This window comes from Crinia signifera, chromosome 4 (assembly GCF_055691185.1).
Source record: "Crinia signifera chromosome 4, ASM5569118v1, whole genome shotgun sequence".
Taxonomy (NCBI): Eukaryota; Metazoa; Chordata; class Amphibia; order Anura; family Myobatrachidae; genus Crinia; species Crinia signifera.
In genome coordinates, this window is record NC_139220.1 from 297,613,394 (window position 1) to 297,637,639 (window position 24,246).

General features: G+C 46.0%; 1 protein-coding gene across 3 annotated transcripts in view; it reads right to left on the reverse strand.

Annotated features, from left to right (window-relative positions):
* The window catches only part of SLC44A2 (solute carrier family 44 member 2 (CTL2 blood group)), a 63,493-nt gene that overhangs the window by 13,009 nt on the left and 26,238 nt on the right, over positions 1 to 24,246 (reverse strand). For all 3 annotated transcript variants that reach the window (XM_083185127.1, XM_083185125.1, XM_083185126.1), the window contains exons 2-12: positions 17,306 to 17,354; positions 13,432 to 13,505; positions 10,992 to 11,076; positions 10,501 to 10,585; positions 9,415 to 9,531; positions 1,689 to 1,749; positions 1,259 to 1,385; positions 1,081 to 1,164; positions 881 to 993; positions 644 to 775; positions 287 to 386 (exon numbers count right to left, since the gene is read on the reverse strand). In XM_083185127.1, the coding sequence (XP_083041253.1) occupies positions 287 to 386; positions 644 to 775; positions 881 to 993; positions 1,081 to 1,164; positions 1,259 to 1,385; positions 1,689 to 1,749; positions 9,415 to 9,531; positions 10,501 to 10,585; positions 10,992 to 11,076; positions 13,432 to 13,505; positions 17,306 to 17,354 (1,027 nt within the window). The remainder of the gene's footprint in view (positions 1 to 286; positions 387 to 643; positions 776 to 880; positions 994 to 1,080; positions 1,165 to 1,258; positions 1,386 to 1,688; positions 1,750 to 9,414; positions 9,532 to 10,500; positions 10,586 to 10,991; positions 11,077 to 13,431; positions 13,506 to 17,305; positions 17,355 to 24,246) is intronic.

Below are 24,246 nucleotides of genomic sequence, written 5' to 3' on the forward strand. Positions count from 1 at the left end.
ACTGGACTGTCCGTACCTCACCAGCTGGGCATGGCACCCCCCCAAACTATCAGTGCCGCTGAACATGACCTTCTCATACATTACCAACCTACCCATCTTACCAGATGGTCCATTCTCACACACAAACATAAAAAGGACACCTGTACCTGCCCACCAGACCCCATTCTCTCTTACAAGAAATAACACAATCAACAAAATTATACATGTACCCAAACAATCTGTTCCTCAGCATTATCCATTGGGACAACACACACACACACACCACACAGTGTGGCCGCTTCCTCACCTGCTAGATTCTTTGATTAGCGCAATGGCAATTAGGATCCTCTTCCGGAGGAATATCAGCAGCAGGATCACAACCACTTCCATAATGCACAGAATAATCACTGCCAGGGAAACAGAACATTGAGACATTGCAGAACTAGCCTAGAGCAAGACACAATTATCATCAGTATACCCTATCCAGCTGGCCTGCATGTACACGGAGCTGGTGTCCCCTTCCCCCAAAGCTTTTTATTGCCACTCACCCCACTGTATAAGAATAAAAAAACAACAACAACAAATAATAATAATAATTACAAAATGCACAACACAGAAGGACAAAAAAAATTAATAAAATAAAATACACGAGGTGAGGACTTACTGAATGCCAGCCAGGTCTGTCGTAAGTGTAAATAGACCCGGATATCAGTCTGAAACCCAATGTCCGTCAATTTGACATCAGACCCAGCTGTCCCCTTCAGCTGAGCATATTCCATGTAGCAATGGAAGATTCCTGTAGAAGAGAGAGTAACACGGCTTAGCTTGTGGTATAGGAAAGTGAAGGCCAACTTAAAAGTCGGGGGATGCAAGCCGGTGGTATCTAAAATGTGTTACTCACCATAACCCATGACAACAATCAACAAAACGATCATCACCCAGACCATAATTCCAGCCAGGAACCTCAGTAAGACCACAAATATCAAGCTGATCACCATGGCGATGACGAGACCTCTGTGAGGAATAACAACCAACATGAGATTATGTACATAGGTAGTATGGATACCATTGCCCGAGGCAGGGAAAGCCGGATGGTCTTACAGGATTATCCAGTACCAGGAAACGGTGTAGTCCTCAAATATCTTCATAGCCACCTGCCGGGCCTCGAGTACCACATTGGCCTTTCTGTGTGGAGAAATGATCCATTCAGTGTGAGCATGGCCAGAGCAGCCAAAGGCAAATGGTCTCCATGATAGGAGAGAGGACACCATGTACTCACTTGGCTCCTTCTAACAGGTCAGACACATTCCGCTGTTTTTGATCTCTTCCATCATCAAATGTTGTTGAATTCCCAACCATGATCACCCCTTTGTTTACATTAACGGCTGGGAAACATCTTCTGGTGACTGAAAAACCAACAAATTCAAATTGTCCGATAATCTTCACTAGGGCAACACCTCCCACTGCAGGCACATGGGAGGGAGCCATGTGACATGGGGCCTGTTCTGCCCATCCTAGGGTGACACAGGCAGGAGGGGGCTATGTGACGTGGGGTCTCTTCCTGCCACCACAGGGTGACACAGACAGGAGAAGGCTATGTGACATTGTGTCACCCTATGGTGGGAGGGACAGACCCCGACAGGAGGGGGCTATATGACCTACGGTTCCTCCCTCCCACCGCAGGGTGATCATTTATACTTAATACGCACATGGCTTGCTTGGAGTAATCATGGCTGGACAGTCTCGATCTCTCAGTACCTCCACAGGACTCTAGAAGATATAAATGAAGATTGCTTGTTACTTATTGCATTCTCTGCCTGAAGTCCCACCACATATATTGCTGCCTTATGGAAGGTTATCATAACCAGTCCTAAACACCCCTTTCAGACCACCAATGCAACCCGTTATTGCCTTGTCAACTCGGGTTGATCTGCGGTGTGAAAGTACCACTGACAAAATTCCTGGGTCAAGCAACCCAGGTCACAACCAGGGTTGAATACGACTGACTGTTGCTGTGCCGTGTAAATGGGTAACCCTGGTTGATCAACCTGGGTCACAATTACACTAAGGAGGAGGTAGCGCTTGGAGACAGCGTCAGCTCCAAGTGCAGCCTCCTTCCCCACACCCAATGATGTGCCACAGCTCTGCCCCGCCCCATCTGACATCCGCAAATGGCCAGGTTGCTCCCAGGATGGATCAGCAACCATATCCTGGATGCAATCCAGCATTTGCTGTGTGAAAGGGGTATAACTTAGATCTGCTGCTCTTCAGAAAGGGAGAGTCAGTCTTATAAATGCACTTTATTCGTGCACAGTTATCCACACAAATAGGGGTACATTTACTAATATGGGAATTCTATTGAATTGCTATGGGCAATCCATTAGATTCCATCTTAATCTTCTAGAAGGTGCTAAGAAGAATCCACCTGGTTTCTACATCGTCTAGTAGTGGCGCCACATCTAGTCTACCAAACAACGCAAGATCCAGCCGTTTGGCACACAGGCTGGCATCACTGGGACCGGGTTCATGTAACTGGAGGATAACCACACAGGGGCAGGAGTGGGTGATTGTCAGACGTCTATACAAGATCCGCTCTTTAAGAATCCTATTGTGTGTGAAAAGGCATTCCACAGAGTGGGTGCAGCCTGTAGAAAGTCCTGCTGATAAGAGAAGACATGTACACTGGTGTAGTTGGTTTATGGCCTTGCTTGTGAGTAAAAGTATTTTATATTGAATACAGGTAACCAATGGACGGACCAACAGAACAGTTTTGCAGATGAACGTCTTTGGACTTCGATAGAAAATGGTCAGGTGTGCCGAGCACTGTGAGGCATCTGGCCTGAAGCAGGACAAGCGAAGCCATGCGGTACACCAGCTCAGTTGTTGACAAAAAGGCCATCAAGAGATTTTCACATGTTTTTATTGGGTGTATAACCCAATAAAAACATGTGAAAATCTCTTGATGGCCTTTTTGCGTCCCTACCTAGACATCGTCATCTGATCCATTCCTGTCTATTCCACTTCTCCGAGGGCGTTCACCAAAGTACCAGCAGCTGTCAGAAACGCAGTATGGCCTTGTGTGCATGCCATTCTTGCAACAGGAACGTTGGAACAAACCATGAACTCTCCACCTCAATCTATACAGCAAAAAGCCACCCAATGCCTAAAGGAGTGCAATTCTTGGGGATACAAACGATCATAAGACAAGACACCTGGACACCAGCACCAAGGAACATATGCTCCATCACCCCAAGGGAACCTCCATCTAGGGAATGTGCTTCCCCCTTACCATCTCATCACCCACACGGAAGAGCAGAAGATCTAGAACTGCTTCAGATTTGACCACACCGTCCATTGCTTGTAAGGGGCTGGGTAAAGGCTTCTGGGACTGCACTGGACTCTCTCTCATCATTCATATCTGCTGCACCAGGGGCTGCATCTACGTCCAAATCCAAAAGTTTGACTCATTTACGATTGCTTGGTCTCCACTCTCTCAGACAGATAATTGTTAAAGCTTGAAAATCACTCTTCTTCCTCGATTTAGGATAGGAGTGGAAAGTCCTTCATGCTCTCGTGTAAAAGTAAAAGGTTTCCGATTCTACCACCATTGCACGGACTCAGTGTTTCCTCCAGGATGTATTGGATATGGGTTTTGCCCTCATCAGCTTGAAAGTTGAGGCGTCGTGTTAGGCCTCATGAAGCAATGTGACACTTTCTGATCCAGTATTAGATCAAACGTCGGATCTCCTTGAGCTTTAAGATGTCCCTCCTTTGCCCTACATAGTTCCTATTGGCATTCACATCTTCCCCACCAGTAGCAGAACTTTAGTGTCAAGGTACTTTTCTAAACCTCCATATTGACACTGAAGTTGCCAACTTATCCCAGTTTCTAGTTTTCATATCAATCTGGAAGTAGTTACTGTATGTCCTGTACTGTATTCACAACCAACAAAGGAGAAAGCAAGGATTATACTCACGATAATACCTTTTCTTCGGAATACTTCATGGCAGCCATTACATTGGGTTCATCCCTCTCTCCTCTCCAATTAGACAGGTAGTTTTTTCCCCTAGGATCCAGCCCCTTCCTCTATATAATCTGGCACCTCCCCATAGACCGTAGTCTTTGACTGTCTCCGTCCTGATCCTAGGGAAAAAACACAAATAGGGAGGGCCCAAAAAAATTTTTGGGCTGCCATGAAGTATTCCGAAGAAAAGGTATTATCGTGAGTATAATCCTTGCTTTCTCCTTCATACTTCATGGCAGCCATTACATTGGGATGTACCAAAGCAGTAGGGTGGGTTATACTATACCTCAAGCCAAGACTTGCTTAAGAACCTCACTTCCAAAGCTTGACCCCGCGACATCCAATGCATAATGCTTAGAGAAGGTATGCAAGGAAGACCAGGTGGCTGCTTGACAAATTTCCTTAGTTGACACTTTGGCCTCTCTCGCCCAGGAAACCGCCATTGCCCTTGTCAAGTGAGCCTTAATACCCTCAGGAACTTCACGACCAACCTTCTTGTAAGTGAACGCAATTACTTCCTTTAGCCACCTTGACATTGACTGTTTTGACGGAGCCAACCCTTTCTTCGCCCCTTGGGGAATCACGAATAATGCTTCTGACTTCCTGAACCCCGTTGTCCTGTGTAGATATATCTTGATAGCTCTCAAGACATCTAAGGTATGCAATTTTTCCTCTTTCTTCGTCAGAGGATTTTGGAAAAAACAAGGCAAAACAATTTCTTGACTTAGATTAAATGAGGAAACCACCTTGGGTAGAAAGGACGGCCTAGTCCTCAGCACTACCCGATCCGGGAAAATCTTTAAATACTGTTCTTTAATGCACAGAGCATGGATCTCTCCCACTCTTTTTGCTGAAGTTATTGCAACTAAAAATAACATCTTCCATGTTAGAAACTTTAACTTCGCTCTGTCCAATGGCTCAAACGGAGCCTCCATTAGTCCATTCAAAACCAAATTAAGATCCCACTGGGGGATTATTGACCTAACTCTAGGCCGGATTTTCTTGAGAGCCTGGCAAAATCTCTTAATTAAACTATGCTCCGCTAGTTTCCTGTCTAGCAGCACACTCAGTGCCGAAATCTGGACCTTGAGTGTTGAAGCCGAAAGCCCTTTGTTAAGCCCATCACAAAGGAACTGTAACACCTGAGGAATGTTCGCTTTAGGAAAAGTGAACTTGTCCTTGGACCACTTTGCGAACACCCGCCATATTCTGTAATAGATTTCCGACGATATTTTCTTCCTCGCTTGGAGAAGTACTTCAATGACTTCTGGGGATAAATTTTTGTCTCTTAGTTGCTGCCTTTCAATTTCCAGGCCGCTAAATTTAATTTGTGAGGCTCTAGACAATTGACTGGGCCCTGCTTGAGCAGATCTTGAGTCACTGGAAGAAACACTGGACCCGCAATCGCCATGCTCTCTAACATGGGGAACCAAGCCCTCCTGGGCCAGTATGGTAGAATGGCTATGACCTGGACCCCCTCCGTTCTGACCTTCCACAATGTCCTGTGAATGAGGGAAATTGGAGGAAACACATACCCTAGGTGAAACTCCCAACTGTGTGATAGGGCGTCCACCCCGCTCGACCCCCAAGCCGGGTATCGCGAGTAGAACCGTGGCAGCTTCTTGTTGACTGCTGAAGCCATGAGGTCCACCTCCGGTTGACCGAACTGCTCTACTATTTCTTGAAATACTGAATCCTTCAGTTCCCATTCGCCCGGAACCACGCTTGTGCGGCTCAAATAATCTGCGAGCCGATTGTCCTCCCCCAGTACATGGAGTGCTGATATGGACAACAGGTTTTCCTCGGACCAACACATGATGTTTCGCACCTCTTCTAAGAGCACGTGACTCCGTGTACCTCCTTGTCTGTTGACATAGGAGACGGTAGTGGCGTTGTCTGAAAAAATGCGCAGGTGCGCCCCTTGAATATCTTCGCTGAAGAATTCTATTGCCTTCCACACGGCTCTTAGTTCTCTGTGATTGGAGGAGAACTCTGACTCGTGCCGGGACCACAGACCTTGACATGTCTTGCCCAGACCATGAGCTCCCCAACCCATGGCGCTGGCGTCTGTGGTGATCACACTGTAACGGGGACTTGCCAGTGAAGACTTTCTTGGTACTAGCTGATCGGCCTCCCACCATCTTAGGGATTCTTTGACTGCCACTGAGATCTTTATCTTCCTTTCCAGCGGCACCAGTCTTTTCGAGTAACCTAGAAGGGACCACTGGAGAGGCCTCATCCTCCATCTGGCCCATGGGATTATGTCCACCGTGGACGCCATCATCCCTAAAAGGCTCATTGCCGACCTGAGTGGTACGCGATCCTCCTCGTAGATTTTTGAGATTAGCTGCTGGATCTTCTCGCATCTCTTTGCGGACAAGGACACTTGAAACCTCACGGTATCCACCAGCACTCCCAGAAACTGGAGACTGTGTTGGCTTTAGACAGCTCTTCTCCCAATTTAATAGCCACCCGTGTTCCTGAAGAAACTGAATGGTGTAGTCTCTTGCTGTGACCACCTCTTCCTCTGAAGGTGCCACGATCAATAGATCGTCTAGGTAAGCCCATATCATAACTTTCCTTTTTCTCAGTTCTTCTATCAACACCACTAGAACCTTGGTGAAGACCCTTGGTGAAGAGGTGAGGCCGAAGGGCAGACAGGTGAACTGGAAATGATCGTGACCTATGCAGAATCTCAGATATTTTCTGTCGTCTGGGGAAATGGGAATATGGAAGTAGGCGTCTTTTAGGTCGATGGAGACCATAAAATCGTTTCTTCTCAACCCCATCAGGATCGATTTTGTAGTCTCCATGTGGAATTTTCTTTTCTTTATGCGCAAGTTTAATTTTCTTAAATCTAATATAGTTCTGTAACCTCCAGAACTCTTGCTGACTATGAAGAGACGAGAATAAAAACCGGCTCCTTTCTCTTCCTCCGGGACTCTCACCACTGCTCCTGATGCGATGAGTCCCTTTAAAACTTAAATTTAGAGCTTCCCTTTCTATCTTCGAAACTGGGATCTCTGAAACACAAAATTTTGCCATTCTTGGCCTTGACATGAACTCTAGAGGATAGCCAGTCCTGACTACCTCCAGAACCCATCTGTCTCGGACGGTTTGTTCCCAGACGCGAGCGAAGCCCAACAGCCTTCCTGCTACTTGAGCCTGCTCCACCATGGGACCACCGTCACTGTTTCTGTGTGGCTCCCGAACTTTCGCCTCTTTTCTTGACGTATTGCCGAAAAAAGGCTCTGGTCGTCCCCTGGGCGTATCTGTCCCGGACAGACCTGCCCGGCCTGTAGGACTTGGCCTGTCTATACGCTTGTCTGGAAGAATATGAGGAAAACCTCCCTCTTCTGTCCTGAGGTAATCTAACTGATTTACCACCTGACATTCTTTGAATCATCTGATCCAAACGACTGCCGAAAAGGAAAGCACCCTCATAGGGCAAAGTCGCTAGCTTGTTCTTCGAATGGGAATCTGCTGCCCATGACTTAAGCCATAAGGCCCTACGGGCCACCAACCCCGATGTCAGGGATTTTGCTGCAAAGTCAAGACCATCTAGGGAGGCCTCACACATATAGTCTACCGCCAGCTGAACCTGGGTAAGACTCTTGCAAATTTGATCCCGGGAAACCTTTTCCTGTATGTCTTCCTGTAATGCAGAACACCAAATCCTGAGTGCCCGGGAAAGGGAGGCCATGGCCACTCCTGATTTTAGCGAGACTGAGGCAGAGATATGCAATCTCTTTAGAGCACTCTCCATTTTTTTATCCATTGCGTCTTTCAGTGACGCACCATCCTCCAGAGGAATGGTAGTACGAGTCGTCACTTCTGACACTGCTGCGTCGACTTTAGGTATATTACACCACTTAATGAATTCTTCATCCTCAATGGGAAACATTTTTTGAATTCTCTTAGTCGACCCCACTCTTTTGTCGACACCTTGCCACTCCTTAGCTAGGATATCCTTCACAACTTTATGTACTGGAAAAGATCTCCCTTTTTTGGAACGATCCTCAAACAATGCGTCAAACTCAGATTTTGCAGGCTGTTTATAGTTAAGTGTCCTATAAAGATTTTTAAGCACTGCCTCTACCAACTCCACATTAAATAGACGCTCGTCCTCCAATACTTCGCCTGACTCAGCTGATGAGCCACCAGACTCCTCCTTGTCCACATCATCATGCACAGACACATCCCCGTCATCCTTATCAAGGCTAGTCTGGGACCTGGACCTCTTATTCCCTGCATACTCCTCCTTGGAAATAAAGTTTTTCTTCATCCAGTCCCTCATCTCAGCTAATTGGGCTGATATATTCATTCCAACATCCTTTTTTGTAAGACACTTTAAACATAGCACCGTCTCTCCAACAAAGGCTCTATCACATCCTGGACAGACTTTGGTATTCTTAGTTTTAGCCACTTTCTTTCTGGGCACTGAAGGCACACTACAAAGCAAGAAAGAGATACTAACTATCTGACTGACAACTGGCATGTTCTAACAGCGTGTCCTCTGTAAGAGGACTTACCTGGGCGGCGGTGTAACACCTTTCTGAGAGGCATCCTCCATGGTAACAATTCCGGTTAGAACAATCCAAAATGCTTCTGCAACCGTATCGCCTTGCGCCTGTAACACCGACCAGGCGCCTTTTAAATACCCGCTGCTTCTAGCAGCCAGCGTCCTCCTCCCGCCGGCGCCAGCCTGGCGCGCACTTCCGCATAGCTGGAACGCACGCGGCCGTGACCCGCACGCCGCGTGCATCCGCCGGAAGTGACGCGCGCGTCCCTGACGGTACCTGAGTCTGTACTGCCGGGGAAGCTCAGCGTACTCAGAGCAGCAAGCCGGAGCCTGCTCCCGGACAACGGGAGACCACGCAGGAGCCGCCGGATAGGTGACACTTACATATGTTAGGCGGGGAGAGACGCTGTGGGTTTCCATGATGTCCTTGCCACCGGCCCCCGGACACACTTTAGGCTTAAGGCACCGCCAGCCTTACCGCCCAGGTCTCCGATAGCATAACCAGCCTACCGGGTAAAAAAATAAATAAGCTAACTCTAACTGACTACCTGTCACAGACAGAAGGAGACAGGAAAAAGACTACGGTCTATGGGGAGGTGCCAGATTATATAGAGGAAGGGGCTGGATCCTAGGGGAAAAAACTACCTGTCTAATTGGAGAGGAGAGAGGGATGAACCCAATGTAATGGCTGCCATGAAGTATGAAGGAGAAATATGCTTCAATACTTTGTAGGTTCTACTGCGTCTTTCCAGTATAAAACAAATTAAGAAAACCCATCAACTGTTTTGTCCTGTAGGACTGTGCCAAGGAGACTCTTGCAGAGTGGAGTATGTTGTGCAGGCTAACAAAGACGAATGGACAGAATAGAAACATAGAATGGATCCATACCTTGGAGAAGTCGCTGAAGCCTTCTCTGCAGAACTGCTTATAATAGTTAAAGTTCTCTTGGGCTGTAGCCACAGCCAGGTAAGTGAGGAACCTGTCAGGACATTTCTCTACGCAAATCTGCAAGAGACACAGAAAGGGTTAATGAAAAAAAAAAAAAAAAAAACAACAAACCACACACACACACAGGGATGAGGGCTAGCCTTTAAATGGTTCTAGTGGTGTGCGTGTGTGTTGCAAGTGCAGATAGTCAGCGTGAATCCCCAACATTAGCCCTGATCCCTGGCCAGAGCCCCCCCCGTGCATTTCAACAATTATAAAGGGCAATGGAATTTGCTGCGCTATATATGAAATTGTAAATAAATTAAATAAATAGTCCGGGGCGAGCTTAAGCATATAATGAATTATGCAGATTCCCTGCCTGCCGCCATCAACGCTGTGGTTCCCAGGGGATCAGAAAGTGACATAGCCTGGAAATCTTATGGTGCAGCATAGACCAGAACACAGAATATCCGATTATAGGAACTTCTCAACAAAAATCGGAAACCTACATTTTCCCAGCAACTGCTTTTCCCTGCAGCAGCTCAGTGTACACAATTTCCACAGCGACTGCTAATGTCTGCATACAGCATGGCCTAGTGGGAGGAGCTAGTTAGGGGTCCCCTGCCAGTGTGAGATAAAGGGCTGGATGCAGAGGTAAATTGGATGTACAAACTCCTGCATTGCATTTATGAAATAAATGCACGATTGCCCAAATGCAAATTTTTATGCGCCCACCCCCTATATTTACATATGCTTTTCTATTTGTTGACATCATTATCAAGCTTGCAGCAACCTATAATTGAGGAACATCATTTTTGCTTAAGGGCCACAGTTCCATCCATAGTGACATCCTCACTTAGCCAATGAGAGGGGTGCGTCTGCTACGCAAAGGGCACTGCAGAAATAGAATCGGGAAATGGGCGCACGCCCACCACACAGGCCTGAAGTGATGCCCACTGCTGGCACCCCACATCCACTGCTCACATACACAAGTGGAAACATTGGACGGTCTGCGTACACAGACTCCTACTGAGTGCTCTCACTCACTTGAGTGGTTGGACACTGGAACTCCAGGAGGACGAGTGGACTTGCACACTTCATGATGTTGAAATAGAACAAGAAAGGTTTCTTTCTGCAAAGAGATTAAAAGCACTTATTATGTACATGGTGTCTGGCTGAGGAGAAGGAAGGTGTACGGTAGGGCTTGCGGAGCATAAGGGGGCCATACATCTACAGATGGATTGTCAGATTGAGCTGGTTGATACAAAAACCTGCTAGTATCTGAATGGCAGTTTGGCAGTTTTCCAGCATTTCAAAGCAAATGGTCAACTGTCATTTACTCTCATCCATTACCAGGATTTTGTTCCAACCAGCCCAATCTGACAATCGATCTGTAGATGTATGGCCGGCTTTGTTGGTGGATCTCCAGAAGATGAGGGATATATTTCCTGCGTGTTCAACAAAGCATTTATGACCGATTATCCATGCTCCCAAACCAAACGTTACCTACAGTAGTTTAGGACATCATGGCCACTCACTCATTGGGGGTGCCGACTTGTCCGCAGAACTGTCCCTTGCTGTCAGTAGGGTAAATAACCTTCCGTGGATCGCCATAGGTCCAGGCTAAAGATATGGGACGAGAGTTATCACACCTTGGAGAAATACATACTCTGAATATCAGTATTGTGCCTTTATTACCAATGCAGGGAAATGGCACGGAGGATTCCATTTTATTTACCTCAAACACTGGAGGCCTACAGGCATGTTAACAACCAATAAATTTGAGGGGGCATGGGTCATAGGGTCGACATTCAATAGGTTGACCGGCGGACATGGTCAGAAGGTTGACATAAACTAAGGTCAACCTTTTCCATGTCAGCATATTACTTTGTGTCTATAACGACATAAGTCAACATGGACACTGTATAAGTGTACCGCATTCGCTTGCCATGCTTCGGGCACGGTGCCACGCTATGCTTGGCACACTATTCTATTATCCCTCTATGTCCACGTAGTCAGTCAAGTATGAAAAACCACCTTTAAAAAAAAAAATGTCAACCTATTACAGGTGTCGACTTGATGGCCTTTTGCCTGTCAACCACATACCAAATATGTGGTAGATCATGGGTCTTCAAACTGCGGCCCTCCAGATGTTGTGAAACTACAAATCCCAGCATGCCTTGCCACCGTTTTGCTATAAGGGAGTGTTAAAACTGTGGCAAGGTATGCTGGGATTTGTAGTTTCACAACATCTGGAGGGCCACAGTTTGAAGACCCATGTGGTAGATGTATTAAGCCCAGTGAATTGATTAAGCAGTGATAATGCACCAGACAATCAGCTGCGTTCAAAAAATGCCAGTTAGGAGTTGACTGGTGCTTTTTACCTTCCACTTCACTGGGCTCAATACATTTACCTCCGTTTCATAACAGGCATTAACAGGTCTGCAGGACCCAATAACTTCCATGGTAAAGTATCAGGGATTTTCTTTAGGCAGCTGGAGGCGAATGAAATAAAACCCCTAAATGCTGACGGCTTTCCGTGTCAACTAAACAGTCCCTGGGGGATTAATTACCCTTGGTAAAGTACAGTGGGTGATTGAATAAGCCAGTGATCCCTATCAGTGGCGCACACGGGGGGGGGGGGGGGGGGGACACAGGTTCTGAGTACCCAGAAACCCCCCCCCCCCCCAGGAGTCAAAGGGCCACAGGCTGAAAGCTCTTGGGAACAAGAGATATCTGTCAAAGCAGTGGTCCCCATCCAAGCATGTTAATTGCTCTTCCCAGTCAGATATTTCAGGTTCTGTCTGACTTAGTATTTCTGAGGGTATATTCCAAAAGCTGGGACTCTCCCCCTTTGATGGACACTAGAAGCTTGTCTCTACTGTTCCCAGAACCAGAGATAGCAGCCTTCCAGCAGCTGGTTACTGCTCCAGCTCCACACATCTGGTATGTAGTTTTATATGCTCGTTGGCAGATTCCTCTGCCTCCTGAACTCTGATCCCCCTAGAATTCTCTAGTTTTTAATTTCATTAAAATCTAAGAAATCTAATTTCTGGGAACTGGAGATATCTGCAGTCAAGCAAGCTGTCCTCCCACCCGAAAATTATGAATAAGCCCACTCCACTATACACCCCTCCTCTGCGTATTAAACATCCTCTACCACCCTGGAAGTAATGTATTAGGGCCCCTTCATTCAGCCCAATGCCCCCTTCTCCCACCCCATCTCCCACCATCTGTGCAGTAAAGGGGTAATTAGTGGAAATCACTGTTCCAGGCCCTACATGCTGAGCGGTTGATATAATACCCCCTACCACCCGCGGGACATCAAAGCTGGAGGATCGGTAGGGGTCCCAATAGATTGCTATGCCCAGGGGTCTACGCTGCTGTTGATGCCCCTGTATGTGACATACATACATATATATATTTACAAGTATTATAGGTAGACCAAATGTATATAAATATATTATTTATATACATTTGGTCTATCTATAATACTTTATTTGACCCGGCATATACTGGGTCACCTAAGTGTCCATCTCCGTGCTTTGCTCCACCCCTCTGGAAACCCCCTTCTGAAATTCCTGCATTTGCCCCCGTCTATGGCTATATGCATTTTCAAATAAGGCGTCTCTGTGGCACGTCTAAAACACAATACACGATACCCCTAAATAGTATCAGTGTCCTTATTAACTAGGAGACAGCTTTGGGGCTCATTTACATTTGGATGGAAGCCATTGTTATGGCACGCCTATCAGACGTAACAGTACATGTCCACATTGTCACCACGCTTATAGGTGTTACCGTCACAATCTCCTGGAAGTGCTTATTTATAAGTGGGCAAATATGCAATAACCTCTGTTGGAAAACATTTCCTGGCCTGTGGGTAGAAGGGTTTGGCAGGAGGAGGGACGGTTCCTAGGCACTTAGCAGAGACTTGGTGCATTAGGTTATACTGGAAGTAGCGGTTTAAGTACTCACCCACAATTCCCACTGCTACGTACGCTATTATGGCCAGCACAATCAGGATACAGCATATAATATCCGTGCAGCCTCTGTAATACAGCAACGGAGCATTGTTATACATTATTAATATGCAAGAAACAGATGTGCTGTGAAGATATTACAGCAAGTCTAGTAATTGCCAATAACACTGGTAATAAAATAGGCATTAATGACACACGTTTGTAGCTAGGCCTCACCTGTCTGACATCTTCTCTATAAATAATGATTTTTAATAGAATTCAACTAGATTTTATGTGCTTAACAGGGGAGGGATACATAGGAGAACAAGAGAATATTTGAAGTAGTATTTTACATTTTTATATGTGAAAATGGGTGCCGGACGGCCAGTCGGGATTCAGACAGTCATTACTCCGACGTCGGAATCCTGACTGCTCCCTCGTGGGGGTCCACAACACCTATAGAGGGAGAATAAAATGTGGCGAGTGCAGCGAGCCCGCAAGGGGCTTCATTGCGCTCCCCCCGCTTTGCAGTGGGGATTCTGACGTCTGAGAAATGACTGTCGGAATCCCGACTGTCGGTGTGTTATAGCACACCCGTGAAAATCTATCCTTTACCGAGCAGAATTAGAATACAGAATATCACTGGAGTGTGCATACTTGATAATACAGTCAGACACTTCTCTGCAGCGGGCTGGGAGAAGACTCTCTTGACTTAGCAAACATACATAGTGTGGGCTGGGGTATGAAACACAAGAGGTCAGATTTCTCACAGTGATTCTGTTGCCTTCACGCCCAGATTTGTGAGTCACATGAGCGCTTATGAGAAATGCAGGCTTCAAATAATACGCTTCATGTTCTCATTGCCGCCCCTGCAAAAACCCGGGTTTTTCTTGCCGGATTTTTAGCGGGGCACAGAGCTTCTCAGCTCAGACCCCCTTCATACTGCACCTGAGACCTGAGAATTTTCTTGTGTCTGCCCCTTTCACACTGCTTTCCATGGTTGCCTTCCAACAAGTGTGTGGAATGTAATAGCAGCCTTGATTGGCTGTCGGGAAATTTGTACAAATTGCTGTGATTGGCTGTTTAAAAAGCAGCTTTTATTTAGCTGGCTAAAGATGATGTCATTTTAAATAAGCCTTTTTTCCCCAGTACACTGCATAGATTTCATCATAGATATTACTCCATTTAATAAAATAATAATAATAATAATAATAATAATAATAATAATAATAATAAGACATTTCTGTTTTTATGTACATATTTTAATCATATGTACAATAAAGTGCTTTTCACTATATACGTACTTGTACATCGATAAAAATTTCTACTCTCCTCTGCGTAGCATATAATGGACGTCACATGTCACCTGATTACATCCACCAATGAGCTTGTTTTTTGGCATCATGTGTGAAAAACACGGGTCTGTGCTGTTCAGACTGCCGCACACCCGTGTATTACCCAGGAAAAACCAGTGTGAAATTCCCGGGGCATAACACCAGGGAATTTCACAAAAGACCCTTTCACACAGAGACGCAACACAGGAATTTTCCGCTTGCCCCGGAAATACCCAGGTTTTTGCGGCAATGAGAACAGGGTAATAAGCCAACACAAAACCTGTGCCACGTGTCCCAGGGTCAGCAATGGTCAGGGCTATGAGCCCAATCAGAGAATTCGTAAAAATCGGGCGACTTCGCATGCGCAAGGGAAAATAGCGACTGACATGAGTATGGATCATAAATGCAATGTGGCTGGAGTTTGACTGACAGGAAGCCAGCATTTGGAGGTGGAAACCAGCAGTTTCCTGTGCGTGGAACCCAGTGTTCCCAGGGGTTTATGTGGAGAGGGTCTGACCACTACCAGCCTGTCTCTGTCGCAGATTAGTGGAAGCCACAGACCTACTCCACTTGCACAGACAACAATGGGCCTGATTCAGACTGGTTTGTGCCAAGCAGGCACCGACATGCTTGCGTTAGTAGCGGAATGCCCAGTGTTTCTATTGGGATGCTGGGCGTTCCCCTGCCCGCCCCTCCTGAAGCGAATGGCCCAGCGTGAAACTCGAAGAAGCCGTTCCCTCCTGAGATTTGGGCATGCACATACCCTGAACATCGGGGACAAGCCGAATTCGGCCTGTAATGAAAGTCTGAATCGCCCCAAAGTCTCTACAATGCTTTAGGACAGGGATGGGGAACCTTCGGCCCTCCAGCTGTTGTTGAACTGCACATCCCAGCATGCCCTGCTACAGTGTTAGTATAGCAAAACTGTAGCAGGGCATGCTGGGATGTGTAGTTCAACAGCTGGAGGGCCGAAGGTTCCCCATCCCTGCTTTAGGATTTGCGAGTGGATACCAATTTTCCTGTCTAGGTGACGGCTTTCTGCTCACAGTCCATTGTGAAGTCTCTGATTACCGATCCATGCTGAATTAGGCCCTGTGTGTGATTATCGGTATCCACCTAAATACTACACATAGCGGGTTCCCAAGTAGAGGGGTGATATACTACAACTATATAAACCCAGGGCGTTTGTACCAAACAGTTTCTGTCTCTGTATGTAGTAGAGGTTCCGAAAGTCGAGCCTCAAGGCACCACAACAGGCCAGGTTTTAAGGATATCCATGCTTGAGTCCAGATAGTTTTAATCAAAACTAAGATAATAATTAAGCTTCTTGTGTTCAAGCATGGAAATCCTGGTCTGTTTGGGTGCTTTGAGGATAGAGTTTGGGAACCACTTGTTTAGTAGCTACCAGAATTCAAAATGTAAAATTGAGGATTACAACACAAAACTACATTCTACTACTACAAATGGACATTCTAGCAAACTAAGATCTGATTACACAGTAATTATACAAGATTAACTCTGGCAAGTGGCAGTGGCCATTTTGTCAGTATGTAAACAGAACCCCTGCACAAAGTGATCACTATAGTAACTCCCACTTCCTAAGGATGCTGGGAAAAAACAAAACCCATATCCCGCACACAGAGGTGGTGTTGCATTGGCAGCATATGCACCTGATTTTTGCTTGCTATGTCCCATGCACTTACCCCCATGTTTAACCATCAATCATTGGGCGGTATTCAATGATGATTTTGGCGATGTGCAGCGAATCCCGTTTAGGATTCGCTGCACATTCGCCACGTTCCGGAGCCTCGCCGGCTCCAGTATTCAACGAGTCAGGGGCTCGCTGCAACTCACCAGCGAATTTGAACTCCTGCGGCGATGCCGCAGGGAGCCTGAGGACGGTGGCAGGCAGGGAGATGGAAGTCTCCCTGCCTGCCCCACAACGTTTGTGGGGGGGAGGTGGGCTCCCCGGGTGCCAGGCAGCACAGGCTGCCCCCCGGGGGTGCCAGCAGGGGACTGGGCATATTCACTACACCCGATCATGCATATGTAATGATCGGGTGAAGTGAATATATGAATATCTAATGAGCGGCTCGGCTCCGGCCCCCTGCTGGCTGGTCTGTGTAAAAAAAAATATATATATATTTTTTTTAAATTAAATATATATTCATGTGCTTACAGCACATGAATAAAAATAGCATGCCCCTCCTCAGAATAAAATTCCTGATTTTTTGCCACCAAATGTAAAAAACAAAACACTTTATTTTAAAAGTTCACATTTCACTTCACCATAAAAAGATAGCGATTGCTACTCTGTGAATCATGGCGATAAAAACCTTGAAATGTATTCGCCATCTGGTCATTGAATAGGGTGATTCACCGTTTTAGTCAAAAATTCGCCTTACAGCACAAAATCGCCATAAAAACCTGGCGAATCAGCCTCATTGTGTAAAGAGATATAGTGAATAGATGGACACTGTTGTCAAACACTGGTCCAGTGCCCAAAACAAGACCCCATGAGTTTTTGCATTACAAAGACCATCCTCCCCCACCTACCGGTTATGTATAGGACCCTTGAAAGACGGATCATATTTCTTTGGTTCTCCTAAAAAATAAAATAAAAAGAAGTGTTAGATGAATGTGCAATTTATATTTGCCAACTGTTAGGAATACTAATCCTACAATTCCAGGTCTGGAATAAGCAGATATTTGGGATAACCAAGGACACTGAAGCTTTCATAACACACCACGCATCATAGTGGGCAAGCCAGAACACTTTCCATTCCACTTCCATTAATGCGTTTCATCTGTTCCCGTACAGATTCTGCACCAAGACAGGCGGATGTACAATGTCTGGCTTCACCATGTTAAGGTTGACCACGCATATTCGAACCTAAAGAGAACCAACCACATCTAGGATCGATATTAGTGGAAGTTAAACGCCAGCGTGGTAGATGGTCACATGGTCGACATTAGTTTTTGTTGTGCTGAATGTCATACTTACTATCCAAATGGACATTAGGCACCCAAAAAAAAAAAAAAAAACCCACACCACTCATATCGACCACACTCCCGTCGCTCTAACACTCACATCTAACTTCCATTATCTCGACAGCCTCGATCCACTAGACCAGAACAGTTATTCAGACCTGCCCACGGTTGTGAGAATTCACAGTGACTGATTATCGAACCACTGCTCATACAGATCACGGTACGCATGCCAAACTTTCACAAGGTTCAGCAATTTATTTATTAAATCGCTAAACCTTGTGATTGACAAGAAGCCGGCGTTTGTGAGTGGTAACTGGATGTTATCTGCAAGCGTCAGGAGAAAAGCGCAAGCTGGCCTAGGCGTTTTTTTAGGTTAGGCATGTGACATCAGCACTGGCCCCAATCAGCCTATTTCTATCCCATACTTGTGGAAGGGTCAGGGTTCTGCACAGACAGTACAAAGTGGAAAAAAATAATAATAATTAGATGGTGAGCGAGTTGCAGCTGTACAACGATCTGCAATATTTTCGCAAGCCATTTGCAAAGGGCAGGCTTTCACTTTGGCGGGCCGATTGCTATCCGATAGTGAGGCTCTCCAATTTCACAGTGCAGCGGTAAGGTCATAATAATAATAGACACATTATTTAAAGTTAATGGAACATATGCAGAGATGTTTCAGGACTAGTTTGTACTAGATTGTAGTAAATCTGCACATACACACCATTGTTTTTCTTCTCTTGCCCATTACTCCCAAAGTTCACATAGTGAGGAAGTAAGTGAGTCAGGTATGCAAATTACAGGAAATACAAAGTAGTGATTAGTGCAGTGGTTCCCAAACATTTTTAAATCACGGAACCCTAGAGCATCAGAATTTTTTTCACGGCACCCTTAGGCCAAAAAAAAGTAATTTAAGTAAATTGTTTTCTATGTCATACATAGGTTTAATTATGGGTGAGGGACAGGATTAGCTTCTGTTTGTTCACATTATTTTATTATTGGCAGTCTACCAGCAATGTCTTAGCCTTTTACACTGACCCTAAATAATTTGAATTGGTTCTGGACCACCAATCCAAGGCACTGTGTCCCGAGGCACGACACAGTTTGGGAACCACTGGATTAGTCATAACTCCCAACTTTTCCACGGTGGAGAAAAGGGGGGTGGCCTTTGGGAAGGGGCATGACCTCACAGGATGACGCGTCCTCAGTCCGAGCACCCATTATCCACGGCGCTGAGCGCATAACTTCTATTCTGGTCAGGCTGTGGGGGGACTCCCAACTGCCCCCCCACAGCAGGACGGTGACAGCCCCGGACGGGACGCGGGAATGTCCCTGAAATCTGGGACGTTCGCGTTGTAAGGTATGGGATTAGTGTGTGCCTTTTGTTATTAATAGGAAGTATACAATGCGTAGCTGGATGCCATACTGGGCCTAAATGAAGTGGTGTCAGTCAGTCACAGTCCTCAAACAGATCGTTCCTCAGTCACACACTGCATGTCATGGGAACATACTCTGTAAACATGCAGTGTACTGCAATATGATTACAAAGCACAATCCCGAAGCATTGAATATATATTTAGCTACATGTTCATGTGTTGTAAGGAAGTAGGAACCTCTCTGCGGCAAATGTACACTATAATTATGCATAAACACAGGCCAGTGTCCAGTTGGCAGTAAGTGTGGGTTTTGTTACAGTGTATTGACCAACCTAGCAATGTATTACCATGTGTACAGAGGAAACACCCTGTTTTTATACTCTGCTGTCTGTCATTGCCTGGGGCATATCACCAACACAATAACAAGCAGAGACAGTGCATTTATGCCTGGATGTACAGTCATCTCCTCACTAGAAATGACAAATAGAGGGAAGGGCCAGCTGAGGGCTGGAGCCTGGAATGATGTATTGGATTGCAGCTATTGCAAGGAACGCTTTTCTTTGTGGTGACACTAATGGCAGAAAGGGACACGCGTGCTTATCTCTCTCTAGGCAGGGGCGGATTTAGGGATGAGGGCGCCCCTAGGCACAACAATAATGTTCACTAAGTAGGACAGTTTATAGGGGCAGTATCTGCATGTCCTATCCATTTACACTCTATTTAAGATGGAATATAGTACAGTACAGTGGATATTTTGCAGTTATTGGTACATTTTGGGCTGACAGTACTATCACAGGCATCCAAGTGCTGCCCCCAAACATGTGCTGCCCGTAGGCACGTGCCTCACGGGAAATTCGGCTCTGTCTCTAGGTCTAGTGTCCTTGAGTCTCCGAAACACTGCCATCTGCTGGCAGAGAGTGAAACTCCCCACACATGCACAGACACAGAAGGCAGCAGACTAGCTTTCGAAGCTTTTGCGTCGAGCAGGCTTACTAGTATTAAATCATACCGTTGCAGCAAAATAGGTTCAGTTTTATGTGGCGCTAGACACACTGTTCACCAGAAGTGTTTATGCAACAGACAGACATCACCCGATAGACAGTCAATTACTTATGCAAAAGATTTAAATACATATAGACAGGGTATCCCCCTATCTATGTAAACATCAGAGATCAAAGTTTTGTGGCTGCCTGGGTACCCATGTTTTCCTCCTCCAGCTCGGAGTAGATGTAAGCCCGGTAATATTTAGTATTATCCTCTGTATGGGGCATAGATCCAGGACAGGGTCTCCCCAAAGTCTGTGGCTGCTGCTGTCACCATGAAGGACACCTGGATCAGCGATGGCAGTTGGCAGCAGTGACAGTTGTCCTCACTGGGTCCAGCAACTGAATCAGCCGGTCTCCTGATCACTGTGTGATGGCTCCTGGGTAATGCCCCACTGCAGTCACGTGTGATTTACATACATGTGGGAGGTTGGACATTGAGGTGACCTATAGAAGGGCCCCGTAGTACAACATCTTATTTCATTCATGGGCGTACGGAGGGGCTTCTGGCTAGAACCCATAGCAGGAGATAATGTGTATATTTAAAATACAGTATTTGCCATTTAAGTTTGGGCAATTTTGTACATGTTAAACCCCAAATTAAGAATATTATTGCCCTAAGGCGGATGGCGAAGAACACAGTACGCATCACTGCCTCAGCGGGAAGGACACAGTACGCATCACTGCCTCAGCGGGAAGAAGGGAAGAACACAGTACGCATCACTGCCTCAGCGGGAAGAAGGGAAGAACACAGTACGCATCACTGCCTCAGCGGGAAGGACACAGTACGCATCACTGCCTCAGCGGGAAGAAGGGAAGAACACAGTACGCATCACTGCCTCAGCGGGAAGGACACAGTACGCATCACTGCCTCAGCGGGAAGGACACAGTACGCATCACTGCCTCAGCGGGAAGGTCACAATTTTTATTTAGCATTCAATCTAGGATTTTTTTGCACCCAAACAAGATAATACAACCATTGTTTTCTGATAGTTCAATGTACACAAACATCGTAATGCACAAGATAATGACAAATATATTGTATATATAACATTTTCAGTCAGCATGTGTCGACAGGTAGTATTTCATATCCTACCATCCACTACGGAGTGGAGGGAGAACATTGTGTGCAGAGCGCAGCGAGGCAACGAGCCTGAAGAATGGCGAGCCATGTGAGGGGTCGCAGTACACTTAGACAGTGCTCATGTCGATCTAGACACCCGCCCCCCCCCCCAAAAAAAACCTATTTTTTTTTAAACTTATGTCGACCTTTGGACCCTGTCGACCTAGATACTGTAGATCTAATATATAAACATAACAGTAACTGAAGGGCACAGGTAACAGTAAGCAGCACAATTCTTAGTACACAATACAGCGGAGATGTAGAGAAGCAGGGGAGCAGTCTGCATGTTACCAGGGGTAATTAGTCAGTGGTAGAGATGAAGGAACACAGGTGAGAAGAGATGCGGGTATAGATGGTAGGTGGGTAAGAGAGCTGTAACTGAAATGCAAAAAGAGTGCTGTGAGAACAGGAGGGAAGAGGGCCCTGCTCCAAGGAGCTTACAGTCTAGAGCAGGGATGGGGAACCTTCGAGCCCTCCAGCTGTTGAACTACACATCCCAGGATGCCCTGCTACAGTTTTGCTATCTTGCCATGCTCAAACTGTTGCAGGACATGCTTGGATAAGTAGTTCAACAGCTGGAGGGCCGAAGGTTCCCCATCCCTGGTCTAGACAGAGGAGGAGACAGACAGGCGACTTGAGGTGCAGTCAAGGAGGCCTGAGGGCAGTTAGTGAGCATGGCAGGCATGGCAGGGATGACCAGAACATGAAGTGGTAGGTAGGGGGAGTTGCCTCGGTACCAGGTTATGCCACTCATGAAAGGTACCAGGTGAGGAAGTCGTATTGGGAGCACTACGTAGGATTACCCTGGGTGGAATAGGTCATACCTAGAATGGATTACAGAAAAATGTGGTGGTTGCAGCATCCTAGAGCTTGTAGTAGGGTCCTAATAGAGTCAGGCCCATGTATTTTTCATCCCATCCAGGAACTTACCAGGTGAGGCAGCCATGGTGGGCGCACTACAAAGGTTACACTGTGGGAGATAAGCCATACAAGGAACCAAGGCATACCTCCTGAATGTCCCGGTTTTTGGGGATGTTCCCGTGGCAGGGGGCAGTTGGCAGTCGCCCCCCCAGCCTGAAGGAAACAGATGCCGAGATGGTTAACTGGTTTGCATAACAAAAAGTGTCCAGTGTCCTTTTGTGTCCACAGGATAGTGATTACAGACTAGGCTCCACTGATACAGGGAATGACTGCAGTCCAGGTTTGTCCTGCCCCAGCAAAAACCACCACAGATCGTAGGAGCCCCCCCCCCCCCCCACCTAACCTTCGCTCCGGCGTTAGTACGCCCCAGCCGCCAGTCACAGCAGTGATCTCAAGTGGCAGGCTCGGGGATGTTTGCGGCGGCTCAGGAGGACTCGGGCGCCTCAACTTTCCCAAGTCCCCCCGAGCTGCCCCGAACCTGCCGCCTACGTCACTGCTGTAAACTGCATGGTGGCTGGCAGCCGGGGTCAGGGGAGCTCTGGCGTACGATCGCCGCAGCAAAGGTAATGGGGGGGGGGGGGCTGTTTATCACTTTTGAAGCTTATTGCATCTGGCCCATAGTCTATTCATTAGTAATCTGACACATACAGAATGAGGAATGTGTATTGTCTAGGGATGGCCATCCACCATCGGTGATTAGAAATCCGCAATGGATTATGGTCAATGTCAAATAGATTTGTCATCGATGTCAAGCTTAAACGAATAGTTTAATTTTTGCTTCCCCCCCCCAAAGGTGCTGGGACACGGAGCATAGCTCCACCCCTGCATAGTCCCACCCCCATATTTTGATTGGCCCACAGATGACCATCGATATGTAAAAACATTGATGTTCATCCACTGAATAGTACTATACTATCGATCGCCAGTTGCACTTTTGCCATCGATGGCAAAGGCAACGATCGCCATCCCTAGTATTGTCATTGTGCAAATAGATCCAATAATTGTGGCTGCTCCAAAAAAGTCATTCGAATCTATTACATCAAAACTGTAACGTAAATGAAACACTATCAGATGAAGGCCACATTTATAGATACTGTTGGCGTGCCAGGAACCCAAGTGTCTGTATACACAGATTCAAGTATTCTGTGGCTCTAAACTGCCAGGCACTACTGACCTAATAATAACCAGATGATTAGTCATACAGCATGTGTGCCCTGACTCTACACCAGTGGTTCCCAACCTTTTTTCGTTCGAGTACCCCTTGATTAGGCTTTTCATTTTGGAGTACCCCCTCCTTTCATAAATCCCTCCTCTCCCATCGCTTCGCACCATAAAAGTTGGTTTTTGTTAGATAATAATGTTATTAGGTTAGCAAAATACTAACAAAGACTCTTTGATGACATTAACAGGGTTTTACTTAAAATAATGGCACTAAAAATAATGAATACACAAATGGCAGAATTGTTGCAAATCACATATAACACATTTTAATAAAACTAAATCTTTAAATAACACCACTCCAGGAGCCAATTGGCCTACCTGTATATTTTTGATATCTGGGAGGAAACCAGATTAAACTCTAAATCATGCACAAGTGCCCTAAATTGCACTTGTGCATGATTGTATGCTGCTGTCTTCAGTCCTTGGCCAGTCACTGCTAAGTATGATGATTTCTTTATCTTTTTTATGATTGACACGATGCTTCAATAAATACACTTTTTGCATCTGAAACAAGGGTGTGCTGGTCCTGTCGTTCCAGGAGACTTAGGGTCTCTCTGGTTGGCTTACTAATTATATATATATATATGGCTTACTAATTATTAGAGACAGGATTATATGCAACATAAAAAGCTTGAAATATGCATGCAAATATGCATGAAAAATACTTAAAATATGCATGAAAATTGTTAAAATATGCTACATTAAATAATAAAAAAAGTAATTTTTAACTTATTTATTTAAAAATCAGCATACAATTAGTTGCAAATAAACCTCAAAAATAGGCCCACAGCATCTGCAGATGTCTAGTGCTATACACAGGATTTG